This window comes from Phyllobates terribilis, unplaced genomic scaffold (genome assembly GCF_046119375.1).
Source record: "Phyllobates terribilis strain yellow unplaced genomic scaffold, ASM4611937v1 Scaffold_1__5_contigs__length_1240528914, whole genome shotgun sequence".
In the NCBI taxonomy this organism is placed as follows: Eukaryota; Metazoa; Chordata; class Amphibia; order Anura; family Dendrobatidae; genus Phyllobates; species Phyllobates terribilis.
This window is the reverse complement of record NW_027362761.1, coordinates 1,060,524,546-1,060,549,669: the sequence shown is the minus strand read 5'-3', so window position 1 is coordinate 1,060,549,669 and position 25,124 is coordinate 1,060,524,546. Positions and strand designations below refer to the sequence as shown.

At 42.6% G+C, this 25,124-nt stretch overlaps 1 protein-coding gene across 1 annotated transcript in view; it reads left to right on the top strand.

The window, feature by feature from the left end:
* TUSC3 (tumor suppressor candidate 3) overlaps nt 1–25,124 on the top strand; it is a 417,133-nt gene that overhangs the window by 361,510 nt on the left and 30,499 nt on the right. The window contains exon 7 of the mRNA XM_073645422.1: nt 21,610–21,675. Within this exon, the coding sequence (XP_073501523.1) occupies nt 21,610–21,675 (66 nt within the window). The remainder of the gene's footprint in view (nt 1–21,609; nt 21,676–25,124) is intronic.

Below are 25,124 nucleotides of genomic sequence, written 5' to 3'. Positions count from 1 at the left end.
TACAAAAAACGGGGATTTAGAGGAAGATTCGCTCTCGTGATTGTTGTAAGAGAACTCGGCCCATGGTAGGAGATCCACCCAGTCAGAATGGTGGGCATTAACGAAGTGCCGGAGGTAACTGGTCAGATTCTGATTGATCCGCTCCACTTGACCATTGGACTGTGGGTGGTAAGCGGAGGAGAAGTCCAGGGTGACGTCGAGCAGTTTACATGTGGCTCTCCAGAAGCGTGAGGTGAACTGAACCCCACGATCCGACACGATGTGGAGAGGCAGACCATGGAGACGGAAGATGTGGCAGATAAAGTCTTTAGCTAGCTCGGGTGCAGACGGGAGGCCTGGCAGGGGAATGAAATGAGCCATTTTGGAAAAGCGGTCAGCGACCACCCAAATGACCGTACAACCGGCAGAGACGGGGAGATCTGTTATGAAGTCCATAGCTATATGCTGCCACGGGGCAGCAGGTACTGGCAGAGGGAGAAGGCGGCCGGCAGGCAGGTGTCTCGGAAATTTGTTGCGGGCGCAGGACACACAGGCAGAAACAAAGTCTATTACGTCCTTGTACAGGGTAGGCCACCAGTAGTGCCGGGTAATAAGCTGGAGGGTCTTTTTCTGACCGGCGTGCCCAGCTAGCTTAGACGAGTGACCCCAGTGTAGAATCTTCTCCCGATCGGACACCGTTACGAACGTCTTACCAGGAGGGAGACGATTTAGACTCACGGGGGCTACCTGCATTACTCTGGCGGGATCGATGATGTGTTTAGGCTCCTCCTCAAGATCAGACACCAGAAAGGATCGGGACAGGGCGTCAGCTTTGATGTTTTTGTCAGCCGGGCGAAAATGAAGAATGAAATCAAAGCGGGCAAAAAACAAGGACCACCGGGCTTGGCGCGGGTTAAGTCTCTGGGCGCTCTGGAGATATGCCAAGTTCTTGTGGTCAGTGTAAATTATTACCGGGTGAAGAGCCCCCTCGAGCAGGTAACGCCACTCCTCCAGTGCTATCTTAATGGCCAACAATTCTCGGTCTCCTATAGAATAGTTGCGCTCAGAAGAGGAGAAAAGTTTGGAGAAAAAGCCGCAGGTTACCTTTCTTCCGGAAGATGACTTTTGGGTAAGTACCGCCCCAGCTCCGGAGGAGGAGGCGTCAACTTCTAGGAAGAATTGTTTGTTGCCGTCCGGACGATGCAGCACCGAGGCGGAGGAGAAGGACTGTTTTAAGGAAAGAAAGGCCTCCTCTGCTTCGGGCGGCCATTCTCTGGGGTTCGTACCTTTACGGGTGAGCGCAGAGATCGGGGTGGTCCGGGAAGAGAAGTGCGGTATGAACAGGCGGTAATAGTTGGCGAAGCCCAGGAACCGCTGAATAGCCTTCAACCCCTCTGGTCGGGGCCACTTCTGGATGGCAGACAGTTTCTCAGGATCCATTTGTAGACCTGTCTGAGAGATTATGTAGCCCAGAAATGGAAGAGAGGTCTGCTCAAGGATGCACTTCTCATATTTTGCGTAGAGGTGGTTCTGCCTGAGCCTAAGCAGGACCTGACGAACGTCCCTCCGGTGAGTAGGAAGATCCGGAGAGAAGACCAAGATGTCGTCCAGGTACACCACCACGCAGGAGTAGAGAAGATCACGGAAGATGTCATTGACCAACTCTTGAAAGACGGCAGGAGCGTTACAGAGACCGAAGGGCATCACAAGGTACTCATAGTGGCCGTCCCGGGTGTTGAATGCCGTCTTCCACTCATCCCCCTGACGGATACGGACCAGGTTATACGCCCCACGGAGATCCAGTTTGGTGAAGATTCTAGCCCCCCTCAGACGGTCAAATAATTCAGGAATGAGCGGAATGGGGTATTTATTCTTCACAGTAATCTGGTTTAGGCCTCTATAGTCTATACATGGACGGAGTGAGCCGTCCTTCTTTTTGACAAAGAAGAAGCCTGCTCCCGCCGGGGAGGTAGATTTCTGGATAAATCCCCGGGCCAGGTTCTCCTCAATATATTCAGACATGGACCGGGTCTCTGCAGCGGACAAAGGGTAGATTCATCCACGGGGAGGAGTAGAGCCGGGCATCAGGTCGATTGGGCAGTCGTATGGTCTATGAGGAGGTAAAGTCTCTGCCTCTTTTTTATTGAAGACATCCGCATAAGACCAATAGGGAACCGGAAGACCGGGCAGATTGGCTGGGGTAGGAGAAGGACGGGCAGGACGAACGGGAACTAGACAAGTCTTATGGCAGTCCTGTCCCCAGCGAAGGACTTCTCCGGTCTGCCAGTCAAGCACGGGTGCATGTTTCTGGAGCCAAGGCAGGCCAAGCAATAGTGCGTGAGAGAGTCCAGGCAGAACATGAAAGGAGATGCTCTCAGAATGCAGCATTCCCACCTGTAGAGTCAGAGATTCGGTGATAAGTTGGATGGGATGTGGTAAGAGGCCCCCATCCACGGCGGCGACAGATAAAGGTACGGCCAGAGGTTTGGTGGGAATGCGGTATTTTTCTACCAGGGATTGAGAGATGAGATTTCCAGCAGCTCCTGAGTCAAGTTGAGCCAGTTCAAAATAGCGGTTCTCTCCGCAGAAGATAGAGACAGACAGCATCAGGGATGGAGAGGGTTTACTTTTGTCTAGGGCGACCTCTCTGAGCGATCCTAGACACAGGCGTTTCCCAACCTCTCTGGGCAGGAACGGATCCGGTGCTCCTTACTGCCACAGTAGAAACAGCTCCCCTCGGCACGGCGTAAGTCTTGACGGGTCTTTACCATCTTGGTCAGGTCGACCTGCATAGGCTCAGGTGAGTGTGCCTGGGGAGTAACAGAGGGAGTGACGGGTCTCTGGAAGGTAGGGGCTAGACGTGGAAACCTCCTCTCACGGGTGACCTCCTTGGCGCGCTCCTGGAACAGGATGTCAATCCAGGTGGCAAGTGTAATTAAGTCGTCGAGAGTGGTAGGAATGTCCCGACCGGTGAGTTCATCTTTAATACGGCCGGACAGACCCTCCCAGAAGATGGACACCAGGGCGTCGTTATCCCATGCCAGCTCCGAAGCAAGGGTACGGAACCGTATGGCATATTGGCCCACGGTGAGACTCCCTTGGCAGAGGCGTAGCAGAGATGAGGCGGATGAGGTCTTCCGTCCGGGTTCGTCGAAGACCTTCCGGAAAGCCGTGAGAAAGGCTGGCAGGTCGGACACCAAGGGATCTCCTCTCTCCCATAGAGGATTTAGCCAAGCCAGTGCCTCCCCCGTGAGATGGGACATGATGAAGGCTACCTTGGCCCGGTCGGAATTAAACTGGTGGAACAAGAGTTCAAAGTGCAGGGTGCACTGGTTTATGAAGCCCCGAGCTTGAGCGGAGTCGCCTCCGAAGCGAGGAGGTGCAGAAAGCCGGGTTCCGGAGCAGGATACCATGGTATTGGTGGACAGTGGAGCAGCCGGGCTGCGAGTCATGACACTAGCGGTGGTTGCTGACGGAGCAGTCAAAGTGTCCAGGCGAGAATTGACATTCCAGTTGGGACCTCTGTCGGGACAGTTCATGACAAAGGTCCGAGAGCGAGGGAGCTTGGGTGCCACCGGGTTCCATGGCCCGAGCAAACTGTAGATCTCAAAGTGAGGACCACACATTTGTAACTTTTTGAGCCACACATCCTACAGAAAGTAATCCTTTGTTTTTGAAGGTAACATAAACCTACTAAATCTAGTATTTTATAAGGATGAAACTGTCCCTTGAACGTCAGTCGAGGAGCATGAGCATCCCCAGGAAGTGGACAAGTTTTGCTTTCTTGAGATAAAAGATTTTCCCATAATCCATATGTCTGATTATGTGTAAAAAAAACATCACTACTCAGCTAATAGAGAATGAGGTGTGACTCTGGCATACTTTACCTACCAAAGGAAAAAAACTTTCTATTAACATCACTTCCACCAGAACATTCAGGAGGAGTTGGTGGTATGCAACTCATTCATGTTCTAAATGAATGAGATAAAAAGGCAGAAAGTTTGGTAAATCACCTTCAGTATATTGATGCAAAAAAAATTACATAAGATGAACACTAACGGTGTCAAGTTTTGCTCTCCAGCCTAGCTGGGAGTTGTCTGCCTGGTTGTCAGATGACACTTCTTGACTTGACTGTGAGAAGTGTGAGTAAAGCTCCTCTATGGTTGAGAAGGAGAACAATTTACATTACATTTGATACCCTTTTAATGGCTAACTGTCACGTAGTCTACATGTCTTCCAGTCACTCTGTGACTGTAAACTTCTGAATCCTCCTATCGTGTGCACTGTGAGGATTTGCTGGCGCACGTGACCACATGTGTCTGATTTGCATACTTGTGATCACGTGCCGGCTAGATGGGCGCGGCCTTACTCAATGCAAGTATATTGAGACCGGCTGGACAAGTCTAGTCGGATTGTGTCCAGACGTATGCAGATCGCATACTTATGTCACATGACCTTTCTTTCCCGGCGCTGGCATTGCAGAATCCTCCTCAAAGCGCACAGTGCATGATATGTTAGGATCATAGTCTGCAGTCACATAGAGTGACTGCAGACTTGTAGACTAAGGCTAGAAATCCCCTTTAATGAGATATTTTCATCACATAATGTGAAAGCTTGTTGCTGGAATCTGTAATCAGTGGGCATTCCTCTCTGATCCTTCAAATGAAAATATCACAATGAAGTTTTAGCTCTCTGGCATTATTCTTTTAAAACTAAGGGAATATGGTGCGAAATTCATGCCACAACTACTTCAATATGAAGTACATAAATAATAGCATATCTGAAGCATATGCCACCCAATTTTGTGATGAAAATGTCCCTTTAAAAACTGTACATTTTTTTAATCCTTATTTGTCTTTATTTCTCGAAGTGGGAGCTTTACAAAAGTTGTGCAAGGTCAAGGGTCAGACAGGCTGATTCCAAAAAAAATACAAGGTGCTACAGATTCATACAATTCACACAATAGGTTCATACAATTTCAAAATAATATTTATTTTTTGCTCAGCGTGAACCTACAGTCTCAGAAGCAAGAATAGTAAGGTAGATGAAAGCAATATTCTAAGTGATCCAATATTTCAGAGCTGAAGAAGTGCTACTAGCGGCCATCACTGACCTAGAGAAGTGGCTTCAGTCTCTTGGGATGTTTCATGTGACATCAGCGGAGGAGCAGAATATTATACATTGTAGCTTTTGTGATTACATGCGACTCTTCAAGCATCTAAATTGATTCTGATCCGTTCTCGAATGTATAATAATAAGTTAAAGAGAGTCCTGCTTGGTCTTTTAATTTCTGCTCTGTATCACTGCTCTGTTTTTAACATTCCTCTGGGACAATCTGGAAATGGAGTCAAAGCAGATCACTTTATTTTAAGTAATTGATTTTGCCTCATGGTTTTGAAATTCATGATATTCTTTATCTTGCTTTCATTAACTGAGAAACACATTTCATTGCTTGTGTTTTGTTATCAGACCATATAATTAGACCTGAAAGTATGATTTTTATCATTATTAATTGCAAATTTCCCATGATATTCCCAAGTTTGCAGCAAGAAATATGTCTTCGCTTGTCTATATTCAGTTACCCCATGCTACAATATATCCTAAAACGTCCTCTAGTGAGGTTTATGTCTATGAAATTCGGTAATTATTTTTTTATTTTTTGAACTGTTCAAAGTAGCCAGTATCCAATATTTGTCTGTATACTACATTCATATACTGTATATTAGTTATTAGACATGATTGGCTATTTTGAAATTCGAATTTGCCAAATTTTTCCCAAAATATTAATTTATGGCAAATAAATTTGCGCAAATCTCAATACTTGAAATCTTGTAATTAATCAGAGATTACACGTGTCAAGGGGAGAGAATGAGGACCCCCCTGACCATAAAAGCTTACACTCTACAGGAGAGAGAGGAAACCGCTGACCATAATAGCTTACACTACAGGAGAAAGAGAACACTGCTAACCATAAGAGCTTACATTCTACTGGAGAAAGAAGACACCATTGATCATAAGGGCTTACACTACAGGAGAGAGAACGAGGACCCCACTGATCATAAAAGCTTACACTGCAGGGGAGAGAAAGAAGACCCCGGTGACCACAAGGGCTTACACTCTACAGGAGAGAGAGGACACCGCTGACCATAAGAACTTAAACCCTACAGGAGAGAAAATACTACGGACCAAAAGCCTACTACGGACCATAAAAGCTTATACTACAGGAAAGCAAAGACCCTACTGACCATAACAGCTTACACTCTACAGGAGCAAGAGGACCCTGCTGAGCATAAGAGCTTACACTCTACAGGAGTGAGAGGACGCCGCTGAGCATGTACAGGAGAGAGAGAAAACATTGCTTACCATAAGAGCTTGCAATCTACAGAACAGAAAGACTTAATCAGTGACTCTGGAGATATAAAAAGACTCTGCCCTATGAACTGGGAACCGCTGATCTGTGATCACCCAGGTACTGACCACAACTGTACAACTGTAAGATGTCATAGCTGCAGAGCAAGATGGGGAGGCCCTCTTGGCAGTCCAAAATGACATAAGCCCACTTCAGCAAAGTAGGAAATGGTGGCAGGCAAGTTTTGTTTTTGTTTTTTTGTGAACCACAAATTGAATCTCTGAATGTTAGAATTTTTGTGAAATCATGAATTTTGGCAATTTTGATTTAAGCTTAATTTTCCGTGTATCGATCCACTCATCAGTACTAGTCATATATAAAAGTTATAAGGTTATGTTTTAAATTCTAACATTGAAGATATTGAAATGTTTGGTCTTAATAACATTTGAAGATTTTATGTCTTTCAGAATTTTAACATTTTTCCATTGTGACCTTTGCAGATTCATTGTTTTCAAAATTTGAAAAATAGTTGTAGTGTGGAATTTGCTGTAACAGTCTACATTGAAATGAAATAGTCTTTTAGAGGAAAGGTTTAACAAGGGTTTTGAAAGAGCTGAACACCAGCATTTTATTGTCAGTTATCCCTGTCATTTTATATTGTATTAACTGTATGACATCTCAAAAAGAAGCCATGGATTGTTCTCCTCCACTCTGCAGAGTTTGAAAGCAGACATTTCCGATAAACTAATTTCTGTGATCATAATTACATTTGGCGCCTGACTTTCATTTGTCGTGTTTTACAGAAGTTTTATTAATTAAGGTCTTTTTATTGCAAACAGCATTATAATTGAAAATAATCAGCACTAGATGGCTTGCAGTCATTTCAGAAATTGTGTTTTTCATGGATTCGTTGCACTACCCATTTATTATAATTGTTGCTGATAAAATTAATGACTATTTTTTTCTTATTTTGTTTTATGTTAAGCTGAGTTGTGTAGTCTGCTCAATTATATGTCTCACTAATCCACTGTATTTGAGCTGCACTACCCCCCAAGCTCCACAACTGTTTTCCTTTGCACAGTATACAAGGAAAGTTGTCCATTAGCTACAAGAGGAAGGGGAAGTCCGAGGCTTGCAGTGATCAGCTCACACTGCAGCAAAGACACACTAATCTTATTGTGTCACTGCACTCAATAATGCCTGGAGTTGGCCTGATATGACGTTCCCCCATGAAGGCCTCTACATGCTTTGCCCACATGGTCTCTGGACCAGTCTGCAGGTATTATTGCATCCAAGACAAAAGTGAGAGAGGATATACTTCCATTTCTGCCTCCATTGTTGTCTTGTGCTGTACCCTGATAGCCTTTGAGAGCGATGATGTGAGGTCAATGAAATACCTGTGACTGGTGGTTTGTGTAGACACTGTTTGACGCCTTAGACTTGCCAGGTGTTGTCTAATTTCATTTTCAGTACAGAATGCATCAATTATGGAACCAGTTGTATCACCATTTTTCCAAAGTGTCCCAGGAACTGTTTTGACAACGCCAAGGCCACATGTTCATCATGCTACTTTGAGAAGTCAATATTGCCTAACATTCTACAATACCCTGTTGCTTTTCCAGACTCTCCAGATGTGTTACATACCTGTCCTGGGTATCCCAGGCTCTGCTTCCTTCCCTGATCCGGCTGCCCTCTGTTGTGCCCCACGTTGGGTTCTGCAAATTGCTAGGTGTAGATCAATGACATCATTTATGGCCCATTAATACACACACCTGTGTCTTGGGATTGAGACCTCTATGTTTGGTGTTCTCCACCTTCTGTTCATACTGTTTATTTATTTGCTTCCATCCCTGCTGAGCTCCAATTCTTCTGTCCTGTTGCTCCTGAGATTCTTGAGTGTGTCAAGTCCTCGCTGCCCACATGCCTTCCAGCTTGCTTCATCAGTGTCCAGTCTCTGTGTGCCCACCTGGACGTGAAGCTTAGAGGATCCACCTCACTTGTGAGCCTAACAGAATCACAAGGCCATAGATTCCAAAGGTGCCGCAGCCACAACACCGTTTCCTTGGGATACGGACAATCTGCCTAGACTGGTGATACAACTTGCTATTAATCAACAGGAGCTTGTCCAGGCTGTGCAGGATCTCCCTTCCCCTGTGGACTTGGACACCTACAGTTTTGCCACCAGATTCGCAACACCTGCCACAGCTAATCATTATGTGGGACATTCTGCTTGGAAAACTTCTCCACATTTGCCTACTCCTGCCCGTTTTGCTGGAGACATTAAGGCCTACTGAGGCTTTTTGGACCAATGCACACTGTACACCTTGAGTTATTACCCCAGCAATTTTTTTCTAAACAGTCCATAGTTACTGCATTTTTTCTTTGCTGTCTGGGGATGCTTTGGCATAGGCAGCACCATTGTGGAAGTGGGATGACCCTTTGATGCCATTCCCTGCCATCTTTCCTTTCTGCCTTCAGTAAAGTATTTGACAAACCGGGTCCATTCTACCGCTGATTACATGAAACGAGACTAACTCTGTGGAGCATTATGCCATCCAGTTCTGTACCCTATCTGCTGAATTGACCTGGCACAATGATGCTCTCCTGGCTGTCTTCTCTGCTGGCTTATAATTGGATCAAAGATGAACTCGCAGGCAGAGGTTTGCCTTCCAAAAAAATCCACAGGGTCCACCGTAATCCATAATATGGATGTCCCATGATGATCTTCTTCATCCAGTCTATAGAGCTCCGTTCAGAAAACACAGCTCCATAGACTGGAGCAGCAGCCACTGCCGGGTCTGACGCTGTACTATGCGAGACAAGACTGCAGTGAACTGAGGTGACCTCAGCAAGGTTATCTCAGTTCACACTGGCCGATTCTCACTAGGGCAGCCCTTACTGTTGTCACCTCAGTTCACAGTGGCCGGGTCTCTCGAGGGAAGCACGAATGCCGGATTAATGAGCGACCGCAAGTCCGGCACTCATTAGTCAGGCACTCGAGCTGCCCTCAGAGAACTGGCTGCTATGAACTGAGATAACTTTACTGATGTCACCTCACTTCACAGAAGATGGGTCTCGCATAGTACAGCATCAGACCCAGCAGTGGCTGCTGCTGCAGTCTATGGAGCTGCGTTCTATGAATGCAGCTCCATAGACTGGATAAAGTAGACTGGGATCGTCAAGGGACCTCCACATTATTGATTACGGCGGTCCTTGTGGATTTTTTTATTTATTTTCTCTTTTAATATATGGGAAATAGAGGGGAATTGTTGGGGAGTTTTTTATTTTTCAAATAAAGATTTTTTTTCAGTTTTTTTTCTCTTCTTACTTTCTGGATTAGTAATGGGGGTGTCTTATAGACGCCTCTCCATTACTAACCCGTGGGCTTGATGTCAGCAGACATTACACTGCTGACATAAACCCCATAATTCCATTACCTGATGGCCAACGCACCAGGGCATCGGGAAAACCCGAGGCTAAGCGCCAGAATTGGCGTGGCTGAGGGCTGGTTTTAGTAGGCTGGGAAGGGTCCAATATGCAGGTACCTTCCCAGCTTATTAATATCAACCTCCAGCTATCTACTTTGCCTTATCTGGTAATTAAAAATAGGGGAGCCCCTAAGTCATTTTTTAGGGCCCCCATTTTTAATAATCAGCAAAGGCAAAGCAGACAGCTGGGGGCTGATATTAATAGGTTGGGAAGGTCCATGGATATTGGCCCCCTCCCAGAATAAGACCAGCTTACAGCTGTCTGCTTTCCCTTGGCTGGTTATTAAAAATAGGAGGGACCTCGCATTGTTTTTTTCATTTATTAGTATTTTTCATTTATTTGTTAATAAATAATTTTAAAAAATGACAAGGGTGTCCCCTTAATTTTGATAACTAGCCAAGGTAAACCAGAGAGCTGGGGACTGGTATTCTCAGGCTGGGAAGGTCCATGGATATTTGGCCCTCCCCAGCCTAAAAATAGCAGCCCACAGCAGGGTAATTGTTTTTGGGATTAGTAATGGAGAAGTGTCAGTCAGACACTGCCATTACTAACGCAGTAGTAAAAATGAATAAACACACACAGAAAAAAAGCTTTATTTGAATAAAGATTCCCAATATTAGCCCTTGTGCACCCATTTATTAATAAAAAGATCCCACAAAGTAATTCACGTCCATCTTCTTTTTTGTCTCCGGCATCTGTGGATAGCAGTAAAGCTACTGCTATGCACAGGCTGATGAATACTCTAATCAGCGTCGCCTGCTCTTGCTGGAATGAGGTGTAATCTAATAGCAATTACTAGTTCTGATGCCTAATACTAAAGGTGCAACAGTGAGGTTACTAGCACCATTGGAACAGAATATTTATTTTGACCATTTTTTGTTTCACTTTAACTTTTTATTTTTCTGTAAATTCAATTTGAATCCATGGGAAATGTTACAGTAAGCATACAGATGTTTGAAAAGCTCAGTTTCTTTCGCCTGGAGTAGCTCGTCTGCAGCCATTTGTTGTGTGTTTACCAAAGGGACTAGAAGAGTAGAACTGCACCAGATGGCCACCTGTAGAAGCAACCCATATGGCCTTGTCTGTTTAAAGAAAAAATCTGTTGGAAGGAAACATTATATCAAGCTCCGTTTTGTCAGACGAGACTGTAATGTGCTTTAAATTTTAGATGTTCTGAAAACCTCTTACCTTACGTTTATGTTTAGACCTGAAAGGTTTCGTAATGAGAAGCCGTTATGCTGAGAATGCAAAGTAAACTTTGAAACTACTTTCCGACAGGCAGTAAACCGTGTGGGATTCAGAACATCTGGACTGGGACTACTGCGAGCATTAAGTAAAACTCCAAATACACAGTAGACTGCACTTAATTTTGCGTGGTATACTGTTTATTTTTCTTGTGCAACACTTTTGGATACTTAAAAGATGCTTGTTGGTCTTTTCTTATACGTAGGTAGAATTTAATGCTATGTAAAATGGCTGTTTGTTAAACTACTAAATAAGAAATTTATGGAACAAATCAAAATGCCTGTCACTATATATAAAAAGAATGTAATAATATACATATATATATATATATATATATATATATATATATATATATAAAAGCTATAACTCCTGGTTGTCTTTTCTAAATATTAGTCTTTTGATGGTAACTGACCTCGGCTAACATGTGGAAGCGGCTCACTATAAGCTAGCATGAGTTTTAAGACAAAAAAAGTTATTTTCTTGAAACAGTATGACATACATATCTTAAATTAATAGTGTAAAAATACATTCCATTACCTGAAGTGACCAAATGTCTTTGTTCAAACTACCTAACTAAATCCTGACCCTCGGCAACTACGCTATTTCCTAATTTTTGACCTAAATTCTCCATCTGCTAAGAAAAGCAGAGCCCTGAAGAAGTGTACATTTTTAGAAGGACAATGATGGTGCTTATGCTAGATTTAAAGGAATAGATATCTCTAATGAAATATGATGATTTAAAGTACACTATATGGACAAAAGTATTGGGACACCGCTTTAAATCGTAGGATTCTGATTTTTTCATTCAGTCACATTGCCACAGGTGTATACAATCCAGCCCCTATCTAAGCCGGCTGCCTTTTAGTAACTTTTGTGAAAGAATGGCTTGTTCTAAAAAAACTCACTGAATTTGAGCTAGAATCTGTAATAAGATGTCATTGGTATAACTATTCAGTTTGTGAAGCTTCTTCCCTCTTAAATATTCTACAATAACCTCTGAGTGATATTATTAAAAAGAAGAAGGATTTAGAAACCACATCACCTCAGCCATGAAGTGGCAAGCCACATAAAGTTACAGACACTGTTTTCCATGGCTGATAAGCTGCATGCCAAGCATCGGATAGAGTGGTGTAAAGCATGCCTCTACTGGATTCTGGAGCAATGGAAAAGTGTTCTGTAGAGTAACTAATCTCACTTTTGTATGCAGCAATCTCATGGATGAATGTGGGATTGGTGAATGCTTGGAGAACGTTACCTTATTGCCTGCTGTCTGACAGTTACTTATGCTATTGGGTTTGATTGTTTAAGGTTTGCCAAAGTAATTTAGTTCTAGTGAAAAGAAGCATACCAAGACATTTTGGACAAATACATTCTTCCAATTTTGAGGCAACAGTTTGGAGAAAGCCCTTTTCTGTTCCCCATGTCTGTGTCTAATGCACAAAACCAGGTACATGAAGGCTTAATTGGGTGAATTTGATGGAGAAGAATGTGACTGACCTCACAGAGCACTGACTTTAAGGCTATGTGCACGGTGCATTTTTGCAGCGTCTTTTCCGCGCAGAAATGGGCCAAAAACGCTAAGGAATCCTCGTGCCAGCTAATGCAATGACAATCTTGAAGTGCTGTGCACATGATCAGAAATTTTCCTGTCAGGATTATCATTGGCTTTAAATCTGCAGCATGTCAATTCTTTGTGCGTTTTTGCAGCGTTTTTCATCCATTGACTTCAATTGAGTCTGTCAAATCCGCCACAAAAACGCAGGTATAAAAATATTTGTGGATTTGCTGCGGATGTTTGCTGCGTATTTGACTGACTCAATTCAAGTCAATGGGCCAAAAACACGGCAAAAACGCAAACAGAATTGCTCGCGGGAGACTACTCCTCCCATCATCTTACGGCCGCTCCCGCTGATAAGCGGGAGCAGGCGTGGCTGAGGGGAGTAGTAGTCTCCTCCACCAGCATCTGTGCTCCGTGTAAAAAAAAAAAAAAAAAAAAGTTAAAATAAATTGTTATTAAAATAAAAAACACTTCATACTCACCGCTGTCATCACGAGTGTCCTCCATACACTGACAGGCGTGCGATCACTCCCAGCAGTGTATAGCGTTGAGCTTCCAGGACAGAGGTTACAAGAGTTTATCAGCTGGTGATCAGCTGAGAGCTCCAGTGACCTCACTTACGGATTTTCTCACGCTGCACTAGTGCAGTAAGTGAGGTCACCGGAACTTATCAGCTGACCACCAGCTGATGAACTCTTGTAACCTCTGTCCCGGCAGCTCAGCGCTATACACTGACACGGGGGATTACACTCCTGTGTCAGTGTATATAGCATGCTGCCCTCTAGAACAGCCACATCAGTGACTGCTGATGTGACAGCTCTAGAAGTGACTGAGATTGTTGTGGGACACTGCATTATGTCATCACGGTGGACAGGTGCAGGATATGGTTGTTTTTTATTTTTGTTTTTTTTACAGGTGACAATAGCTTCAAATGGAATGGGTGTTAGGTGAGTATAACTCTGTTTTTTATATTTTTAAATAAATGATTAAGACCAAGTGTAATTTTATGTAAAAAAAGACTTTATTCTGGCTGTGTCTTTATTTCAAAAAGTTTACTACAGAGTTAGTAATGGATGCCCACCATTACTAACCTGGGGTTCATGTAAGCTGCCAATACAAGGCTGACATGAACCCCAACCCTATTACCCCACTTGCCACCACACCAGGGCAAGTGGGAAGAGTGGAGGCTAAGCGCCAGATTTGGCGCATCTTATGGATGCGCCATTTTTGGGGAGACTGAGGACTGATGTTATTAGCCTTGAAGGGGGCCAGGATCCATGGCCCCTTCCCTGGCTATTAATATCAACCCGCAGCTGTTTCCCTAGCCTTTGCTAGTTAGACATCAATTTTTTTCTGGGGTCATCCTATAATATAGCCAGTAAAGGCTAAGCAAACAGCTGTGTGCTGTTATTAAAAGCCAGGGAACATTTTTGGCTAATGGCCCCTTCACCTGCTAGTAATATCAGCCCCCCAATGGTTGGCTTTACCTCTGCTGGATAGCAAAATGACGCGGGCGCCCACTCCATTATTTTTAATTGTAGGCTATGTGCCCACGATCCGGACATAGCCTACAAGGAGGCTCTACGAGGAGGTTAGCTCTCGAATAGATCAGGGGGAACCAGTGGATGTCGTGTATCTCGACTTGTCAAAAGCGTTCGAAAGCGTGCCACATAATAGGTTGGTATACAAAATGAGAATGATGGGGCTAGAGGAAAATGTTTGCAAGTGGGTAGCTAACTGGCTAAGGGATAGAAGGCAGCGGGTGGTTATAAATGGAATATACTCAGATTGGGTAAGCGTCACTAGTGGGGTACCACAGGGGTCTGTACTAGGCCCAATGTTATTTAATATCTTTATTAACGACATAGTCAACGGGATAAATAGTAAAATATCAATATTTGCAGATGACACAAAGTTATGTAAAACAATTAATACAAAAGAGGACAGCGCAGACCTACAGAGGGATTTGGATAAGCTAGGTAGGTGGAGCATTAAATGGCAAATGAGGTTTAATGAGGAGAAATGTAAGGTCATACATATGGGAAGGAAAAATGGAAGTCACCAGTACTCACTGAATGGGAAATCATTGGGGAATTCAGAGATGGAGAAGGACTTGGGCATCTTGATTGATAGCAAACTAAATTGGAGTGCCCAAAGTCAGGCCGCTGCTGTAAGGGCAAACAGGGTAATGGGATGTATCAGAAGAGGTATAGCTGCAAAGGATGAGAACATTGTTCTTCTACTGTACAAAGCACTGGTCAGACCACACTTGGAATACTGTGCTCAGTTATGGGCCCCAATATATAGAAAGGATATAAATGAGCTTGAAAAGGTACAAAGGAGGGCAACAAAATTAATAAAGGGAATGGAGGGACTGCAATACCCAGAGAGGTTGGCAAAACTAGGACTATTCAGCCTGGAAAAGAGAAGGTTGAGGGGGGACATAATAAAAGAGGGTATTCACTAAGACTGGAAGAGAAAAGGTTTCAGCACCAGCATAGGAAGGGGTTCTTTACGGTAAGAGCAGTGAGAATATGGAATTCACTGAGTGAGGAGACAGTAATGTCGGATTCACTACACCAGTTCAAGCGGGGACTGGATGCATTTCTAGATACCAGGCAGATTTCAGCATATACTTAAAAATAAAATAAAATAGTAGGTTGATAGAGGGATTTATTCTGACTGCTGGTTTCAAAGTCAGGAGGGAATTTTTCCTCAGGTTTTTGCCCTCCTCTGGATCAACTTTAGCAATTACAGAACTAACAGGTCGAACTTGATGGACGCAAGTCTTTATTCGGCTTTACAAGCTATGTTACTTTGTTACTATATTTTGCTGCATTCTATTGAGTACAGGTAAATCCACATGTGTTCACTGAACCATGCGGATTTACCACATGCAATACATTCTAATGGTCAAATTTCTGTTGGGGAGACTAGCGACTCCGCAAGAAAATTTTACATACTGTGGTCCTGAAAGACGCGCCACATGTCAGTGTCCGCAGATGATCCGCATCCTCAGATGCACGCATAGTCGACATGGGATTTATAGAAATACTGGCCGTTGTCAATTTCTCCGCTGCAGATTTTAACCAATTGAAATGTCATTACATGCGGTGGATCCGCATCTACTGACAAGACAAGTGCGGCATTAGGAGTAATGGGATTAGGGTTAATGGGATTACGTGTCGCTGACACCTATCCCTAGCTTTAGTAATGTAAAGAGTTAAATGAACACACACACTGAGAATAAAACACTTCATTTGAAATAAATCAGACACATTCTTTAATCATTTAAATTAACCAATATACTCACACCAGGTCCGACTGGAATCCAAGGGTTAAAGCGATCTCCCACATTTCTTTTTTCGAATATCTTTATTTAGCTCCAAAAAGCATTCATTGCTGTACAAAAACACAATCAAATACTGATTGTGCGCACATACCCTTACCCTATCAAACATCAGTTTCTGACCTCACAAATGCTGTTGTGAATGAATAGATGAAAATTCCAATAGACACACTCCAAAATCTTGTAAAAAGCCTTCCCAAAAGCATGAAAGCGGTTAACCCCTTAATAACATCTGACGTACTAATACGCGTCTGTGCCCTGGGACTTAAGAGCCCGACCCGTATTAGTACGTCATGGCGATCGCGCGCGCACACAGGCTGTGCGGGCGCGATCGCCGCCGGGTGTCAGCTGATTGTCACAGCTGACACCCGGTACTATGTGCAGGGAGCGGTCCTGCACCGCTCCCAGCACATTAACCCCCGCGATGCTGCGATCGAAGTCGATCGCGGCATTGCGGGGGCAAGGGGAGGTGATCGGCGATACTCACCTCCTCTTCCGGCTTCCAGCGCAGTCTGCAAAGGCTTCCCGGGTGTTGCCATGACGACCCGATGTCGTCATGACAACATCCGGGTCACCAGAGAGCAGGAAGATTGCTTGGGCATGCGCAGTGCATCTCCAAGCAATCTTCACACTGTGCACTTCTGACAGCCTTCATGGCATAGGGATGGTGCTTCATTCCTGTGCCATGCAGGCGATCAGAAAAAAAAAAGTGAAAGTCCCAGAGTGGGACAAAGTAATAAAGTGTATAAACTGTGTGAAAGTGGAAAAAAAAAAAAAAAAAAATGTGCAAAAATATTATAAAAAAATAATACACCAAAAATAAAAATATAATGTACCCATCAATAAATATTATTATAAAAAAAAAAAAAAACAATAAAAGTACACATATTTGGTATCGCCACTTCCGGAACAACCTGACCTATAAAACTGTCCCACTAGTTAACCCCTTCAGTGAACACGGTAAAAAAAAAAAAAACAAGCAAAAAACAATGCTTTATCACCATACCGCCAAACAAAAAGTGGAATAACACGCGATCAAAAAGACGCATATAAATAAGAATGATACCGCTGAAAACGTCATCTCGTCCCGCAAAAAACAAGCCGCCATACAGCTCCATCAGCCGAAAAATAAAAAAGTTATAGCTCTCAGAATAAAGCGATGCTAAAAAATATTTTTTTCTATAAAATAGCTTTTATTGTGTATAAGCGCTAAAACATAGAAAAATGATACAAATGTGGTACCGCTGTAAACATACTGACCCGAAGAATAAAGCTACCTCATCAATTTTACCACACGCGGAACAGAATAAAAAAAAAAAAAAAAAAACAATTCCTGAATTGTTGGTTTTTGTTTATTCTGCCTCCCAAAAATCGGAATAGAAAGCGATCAAAAAATGTCACGTGCCTGAAAATGGCACCAATAACAGCGTCAAGTCATCCCGCAAAAAACGAGCCGTCACATGACTGTCTGCCAAAATCTGGAAAAATTATAGCTCTCAAAATATGGCGATGCAAAAACTAGATTTTACAAAAAATGCGTCTTTTAGTGTGTGACAGCTGTCAGTCATAAAAACCCCATATGATTCTGGCATTGCTGTAATCACACCGACCCGAAGAATAAAGTCGTCTAATCACTTATACCGCACAAGTAACGGCGTCAAAAATAAACTCTTGGGTTAGGATTGAGCTAGGGTTAGGGCTGGGTTTGGGGCTAGGGTTGTGCTGGGGCTAGGGTTGTGCTGGGGCTAGGGTTGTGCTAGGGCTAGGGTTGTGCTAGTGCTAGGGTTGTGCTAGGGCTAGGGCTGGGGTTGGGATTTTTTTCAAAAATAAGAAAAAAAGATGATGATATGGCGACTAGTGTTGAGAGCAAGTGCTCGCTACTTGAGTTTGCATCGGGTGCTCTGGTAGGCATTGAGTATCGTGGGTGTTTGAGTGACATGCTCGAGTCTCTGCCCCATATGCTTCGCGGCCAAAAAACTTTACGGGGATTGCCTGCCATGCACGAGCGATCCCCGCATGTTTTTTTTTGGGTGTCTAATAACCGTGAAACATGCGGAGCAGGGACTCGAGCATGTCACTCGAGCACACGCTGTACATGGTGCATTCCTGAGTACCCGATGCAAACTCAAGTAGCGAGCACTTGCGCTCAAGAATAATGACAACTTATTCAATATGATGACCTAATGTAAACAAATTCTGTGCCGTACCTCTGGGTTCAAAATGTTCACTATACACCTTAATAAAATCCTTGAGGGGTATAGTTTCCAAAATGGGGACACTTGTGGGGGAGCTCCACTGTTTAGGCACATCACGGGCTCTCCAAACGCGACATGGTGTCCGCTAACAAATTGAATGGAAAAACGGCTCAAATTGTTAGCGGACGCCATGTTGCGTTTGGAGAGCCCCTGTGTGCCCAAACATTGGAGCTCCCCCACAAGTGACCCCATTTTGGAAACTAGACCCCCCAATGCACCTATCTAGATGCATAGTGAGCACTTGGAACCCCCAGGTGCTTCACAAATTGATTCGTAAAAATGAAAAAATTAAAAAAAAACACTTTTTCATTTTTATGAATCAATTTGTGAAGCACCTGGGGTTCCAAGTGCTCACTATGAATCTAGATAGGCGCCTTGGGGGGTCTAGTTTCCAAAATGGGGTCACTTGTGGGGGAGCTCCAATGTTTGGGCACACAGGGACTCTCCAAATGCAACATGATATCCGCTAACAAATTGTCGGCTCAATTTGTTAGCGGATATCATGTTGCATTTGGAGAGTCCCTGTGTGCCCAAACATTGGAGCTCCCCCACAAGTGACCCCATTTTGGAAACTAGACTCCCCAAGGCACCTATCTAGATGCATAGTGAGCACTTGGAACCCCAAGTGTTTCACAAATTGATTCATAAAAATGAAAAAGTGTTTTTTTTTTCACTTTTTCATTTTTACGAATCAATTTGTGAAGCACCTGGGGGTTCCAAGTGCTCACTATGCATCTAGAAAGGTGCCTTGGGGGGTCTAGTTTCCAAAATGGGGTCACTTGTGGGGGAGCTCCAAAGTTTGGGCACAGAGGGGCTCTCCAAACGCAATGTGGTGTCCGCTAACAATTTGAGCCGATTTTCCATTCAATTTGTTAGCTGATACCATGTTGCATTTAGAGAGTCCCTGTGTGCCCAAACATTGGAGCTCCCCCACAAGTGACCCCATTTTGGAAACTAGACCCCCCAAGGCACCTATCTAGATGCATAGTGAGCACTTGGAACCCCTAGGTGCTTCACAAATTGACCTCTCCAAGTGACTTCAAATGTGATGTGGTCCCTAAAAAAATGGTTTTGTAAATTTTGTTGGAAAAATGAGAAATCGCTGGTCAACTTTTAACCCTTATAGCTCCCTAACAAAAAAAAATTTTGGTTCCAAAATTGTGCTGATGTAAAGTAGACATGTGGGAAATGTTATTTATTAACTCTTTTGTGTGACATATCGCTCTGATTTCAGGGCTTAAAAATTCAAATTTTGAAAATTGCAAAATTTTCAAAATTTTCACCAAATTTCCGTTTTTTTCACAAATAAACGCAAGTGATATCGAAGAAATTTTTCCACAATCATGAAGTACAATATGTCACGAAAAACAGTCTCAGAATCAGGGGGATCCGTTGAATCGTTCCAGAGTAATTACCTCATAAAGTGACAGTGGTCAGAATTGTAAAAATTGGCCCGGTCATTAACGTGCAAACCACCCGCGGGGCTTAAGGGGTTAAAGCTGCAAAGTGGGGACCAACTCCATATTGATGCCTCAGGATTTAAAATGAGATGTCATAAAAACTCCTGCAGGTATAATGTATAAGTGTCCCAATACTTGTTGTCTATGTCTATATAGTATTAGAGTAATATCATGAAGAATGTTGACTGATATAAGCAGCCAATCTCAGGCATCGGCTATCAGGTGACATAAGAAAAGACTTCATTGTTTCTCTCCTGCCAGAAACCACCGTAACCTCAGAGGTTAGAGCCAGTGACTATACATTCTTATATATTTTATCAATCCCTTCCTTCATTTTTTTTAAGTGGGAGATAGCCTTATTAGTAGATCTGAGCGAACCTGAACTATAAAGTTCGGGGTTCATACTGGACACCTAGTGTCCGGTACTGAAATCCAAACACAGACTTCTCCCAGAAGTCTGTTTTAGTGTTCGGAGTTCCATGCGGAGACAGAGAGCGAGAACTATGACCGTTTTACAGCACCAAAGTTTGACTTGTATGGGGCTCAGGTAGAGTTCTGGTACCCGAACTGAACTTTGGACAAAAGTTTGGTGGATCCCGAACATCTACGGTTCCACTCATCCCTACTTATTAGGATAGATTTATCTTTGAGGCTATGTTCACGTGACTGTGTAAAAAAAAAAAATAGATTTTGATCCAGAAAAAAATTAAAAATTTTCATCTGTATTTTGTCATCCGTATGGCACCCGTATGACAGTCGTTTTTGTACATTAGCAGTTTAAAAAAAAATAAGACCAAATACAGTTTCTTATGTGAAATATTACAATATATGCATCAAAATTGGATGCATTACGGTTGATGTATATGGGATCTGATTTGTTTTTTATTCAAGCGTTCAATCCGAAATATGGAAGACTAGTGCATGCTGCATTTTTTTTACATTGACTGAACATTGTCTGAACCGTCCAATACTATAACATTGATCCTAGTGTTTTCCGTGCTAAGTCAATTTTTTCCTATGCACAGCACTCAGACTGTCATGTCAAAGTAGCCCTTGGAGGGATCTACTCATAACTTCATTTTAGGATCCTTTCAAGTAACCCAACTTTTGTCATTTTATGATACAAACATATTAAACAATCACAAGGTTTCATGTTTTGAAAATTTCAACAAATTATTTTCATGTGAATTCATGGTATCAAAATGGTGTTTACTTGTAAATATATCTCTATAAGGCTATTTTTTAAGTCAATTTCACGAGTTGCCGGATAACCACCCTTTCATCACTTGTAAATATATCTCTGTATGCTCTTCTAAAATATCCATTTTTTTTTCAGAAATAATTTGGTCAGTAAAAATTCACACTTTGTAATATTTTGCATTATATGAACCATGCTACTTTTAACTTATCTAGTTCCATTTGATGCACCATAAGTCATTGTAATGTATGGCACAGTAACATTGTTTCCAAGGCTGGAAAAAAAAAAGGCATAAGTCCATTCAGTTCAGCCTATTATCCTGCAATGTCAAACATTATGTACTGTATGTCATATATTAGGCATTCATAGTTATTGCTGCAAAGAGCCCAAGGTGACGAGAGTCACACGTGCTTCTTCTCGCATCCACTGTATGTATCAGTAAGTAGTAAGCTTATAGAGTAAGTGGAAGAGGGAAAGAAGAGGTAAAGGACATATTCTCTCACGTCCGGCCTTAATACATTGTCACTTTGTCAGCCAATCTCAATTTACTTCCTCCTAAAACCAGTTACTGCACCATATATCTGCTGAATAGAGGGCAGGCTGTCAATATGTGATTGGCATAATAAAGTGGGCATAGGAGACTAGTAGGATGGGTAAACATGTTAATACAAGAATAAAATACGCATGAACCATGTTTATTACTACTAATAATACCTTTTTTTTTCAGAGCTATATTCATGGAAGCAGCCAGGCTCAGTTTGTCGCAGAATCTCATATTATCCTGTTGCTGAATATCCTTCTGATCACGTAAAATAAGAGCTTTTGTTATTGCTCTGTCGCTTTTAGCAATGATGTAACTGTCCTTTTGTAGGAAGGTAGGTGCTTATAGTTTATAGAGTCGGGACTGTAATCTGCAGGGTTGTTACAAATAATATCCACAATAATCATTTCAGTGGCGTTCTAATGTAATGTTCTCTGGAGCTGTATTCTTTAGCTGCGCTGAGCAGTGTGCATGGCAGAGGCTCTTTACAGATAGAGAAGAATATATCATATTATATGTGGGAAAGAGTGCACAATGGCTCGGGGTACAAATAAAAGCGGGGTATGAGGAAAAAGGCATTCTTCCTTGTAGAAACCTGATCCACTCTTGTCCGTGGGCTGTGTGTTATTGCAGCTGAGCAATAGAAGAAGTTATACCACCAAAGAATAGATAAGACCCTGAGAGCAGGGTCAATGCATCCATGTGGATTGAGCCAACTCCTCCATTCTCTTTTACAGCTTTATAGGAGCAGAGGTCCCGGATACGCAGTGCCATTCACGTGTGACATAAGACCTCTGTTCTTAGGATTCATGAAGGTTCCAGTGATCAGCCACCCTCGAAAAATATATTTATCAACCAACATGTTGATGTGGACAGAGCATTTAGAGACTCATTTTAAGAATCGGTGATCTCATAAGTGAGACTTCCAACAATCTGCAAGTTATTCATGGGATTTGGAACGATGGCCATTCCATTGGGGAATTTTAGAGACCCATTTTCAGATACGGTAGTGATCTCAGCGGTGGATCCACAAGATACCTTTTACATGTTGGGAATAACCTTAAAAATAGTACTGCATACCATTCCATTATATACTGTGGTAGATCGGCTCACTCAGCTGTACACTGAGGTAGACACGGGAACACTATCTCATTAAATTTTTCCCTGGTTTATTGTACAAGCGTCATAAACCATGGTGAAGTAAAAAATAAACATGGCCCTTTGGGCAAAACAGGAAAGCGAGCAAAACAAAGTGGTCACACAAAGCACAGTCCTGTGGTAGCGGGGATCCGCCTGCTCAGAGTTTAGCAACTCCCCACAGGTCAGGTTAGCTCAACACAAATATCTCCTATCAGGAGTAGTGTTGAGCGAATTTGTTTGGCATTTCAAATTTGGGTTCGTGTTCGGGGTTCCGGGTGGTTCGCACCAAAAAATCGGCTCCGCACATGAACATCCCTGATTTGCCACGCTGTCACGCAGATAACATCTGTAACATCTGCGCAGATAACATCTGCGTGACAGCATGGAAAATCAGGGATGTTCATGGGCGGAGACAATTTTTTGGAGCGAACAAGCTGGAACCATGAACCCGAATTTGAAATGCCGAACAAATTCGCTCAACACTAATCAGGAGTTAGCCCCTCCAGATCTACTGAACACTGAATGCATCAGCTGGCCGTCTATTTAAACCCCAGACCACATCCTGGGGTGGAGATATGGTGAACAACCTCCCACCCGCTCTGTGGTCATTCACAAAAATACAGCCCTTTTAAAATGGCTGCTTAACCCCTTGCAACACTTAGTGTGCTGGAGCAAAACTTTTGGGTTTCAGATCACTGAAGCTAATAGCCTCAGTGAAACATACCTCCCCTCCAGCACTTTGACAGTGACTTCGTCACAATACATTTAGGTAAAACTAAAGTGTATGTAGGAGCTGGAGGTAATCTAAGTAAATGAAGAGAAGTGTTTTTTATTATTTTTTTCTGCATTACTGAGAAATCAGCATTTGAACTGATTAGCAAATGAGGCTGAAGAACTATGTAGATCTGATGCCTCTGTGACTCCAGCTCTGTTCCTGCGCAGCACCACCTCCTTCTGCTTCACTGACTGCCTCTATGCTGTGTGACCCCAAAACAGCACTAAAAAAATAATACAAATAGATCCTCATACATTAGTGGAAAAAAAAAGTTATGGATGCTGGAAAGTGGAGAAGAAAGAACAAATAAAATTGGACAGTAATTAAGGCCCTTTCTGGCATGGTCATTAAGGTGTTAAATTTATTCACTTTTATGATTTACTAGACAACTGCTGTTTATTAACTTTGTAACTTTGACTCTTTAGACATGTCATAAGCCAAACATATTGGCCCCAATTCAACAAAGCAACTTTGCCAGAATTTTGGCGTAAATTGCTTTAAAAAGTCAGAAAATTTTGGTGCAAGTCTGATTTAATGTTGCGACTTGTGGTGTGATCATGCCAGTTTCACAATGGACATGGGCGCAGAGAGGGCTTGACGATAATGCTTGTCTAATTCATGATGAACTGTAGTGTTCCTACTCCAGAAATCTTACTCCAATCAGAGACTGGAATAAGATTTCTGTCATGGTGCACGCCACTCGTCAGTTTCTCCAGATTCATGAAGAGCCGGTCTTGATAAATCGGGGCCATTGTATACAGCAAAATCATCATTGGCAAAGATGACTTGTCTTATTATTTAGAGACATTAGCATAATGCATGTACTATGCTTTTTTGGATAATACTGACATTTCTGCAGCTAGGAATCAAGATGTTCTTATCATTTGTGTTGCTTCTTCCTATAAAGTTTGTGATGTGCATGAAATATGAAGAAAAACAATCCACAATGCAAATGTATGAGAAACCTAAGCACTCATGTATGCAAAATTGTTATATCATTCTTCTCTCAGTGGAATTACTTACCATTCAGCACTACTGACTCAATAACTATGTTTTCCTTCTGAGCCAAGTGGTGAGAGCATTTTGTTTTGTTTTTTGTTTATTCTTTTGCGGAAGAATAATCTAAAATATATGCATACCGCCTACAGTGAAACTTATAGGAAGAAGGGAACTAACCGGGCATGGAGCTGGAAACATTCACTATAATCATAACAATAGCGAAGTTGTGTGCATGTAGTATATCACACACTGATACAGCTGCACCCGCAAGACTAGTGTTCTGTACCTTATTTTTATTAACAGTGATGACTGGGGAATACTAAGTAATCTAACCCCTTAAGGACCGGACCTCAATTTTTAAATCTGGCATGCTTCACTTTATGAGGTAACAACTCTAGATTGCTTCAACATATCCCAGTGATTCTGAGATTGTTTTTTTTGTGACACATTGTACTTCATGTTAGTGGTAAATTTTGGTCAATATAATTTGTGTTTATTTACGAAAATATCTAAAATTTTACAAAAACATTAGGAATTTACGTCCTTTTCAAACTTTGAATGTTTATGCCCTTAAATCAGATTGTTATACCTCACAAAATAGTTAATAAATAACATTTCCCACATGTCTACATCAGCATAATTTTTTAAACATTTTTCGGACTATAAGATGCACTTTTTTCCTCCAAAATTTTGAAGGAAAGTGAGGGGTGCGTCTTATAGTCCGAATGTATTGTATTATGCTGTGGCTGGTGGAGTGTGAGGGGGGAGTGGCAGCGGCGCGGCACAT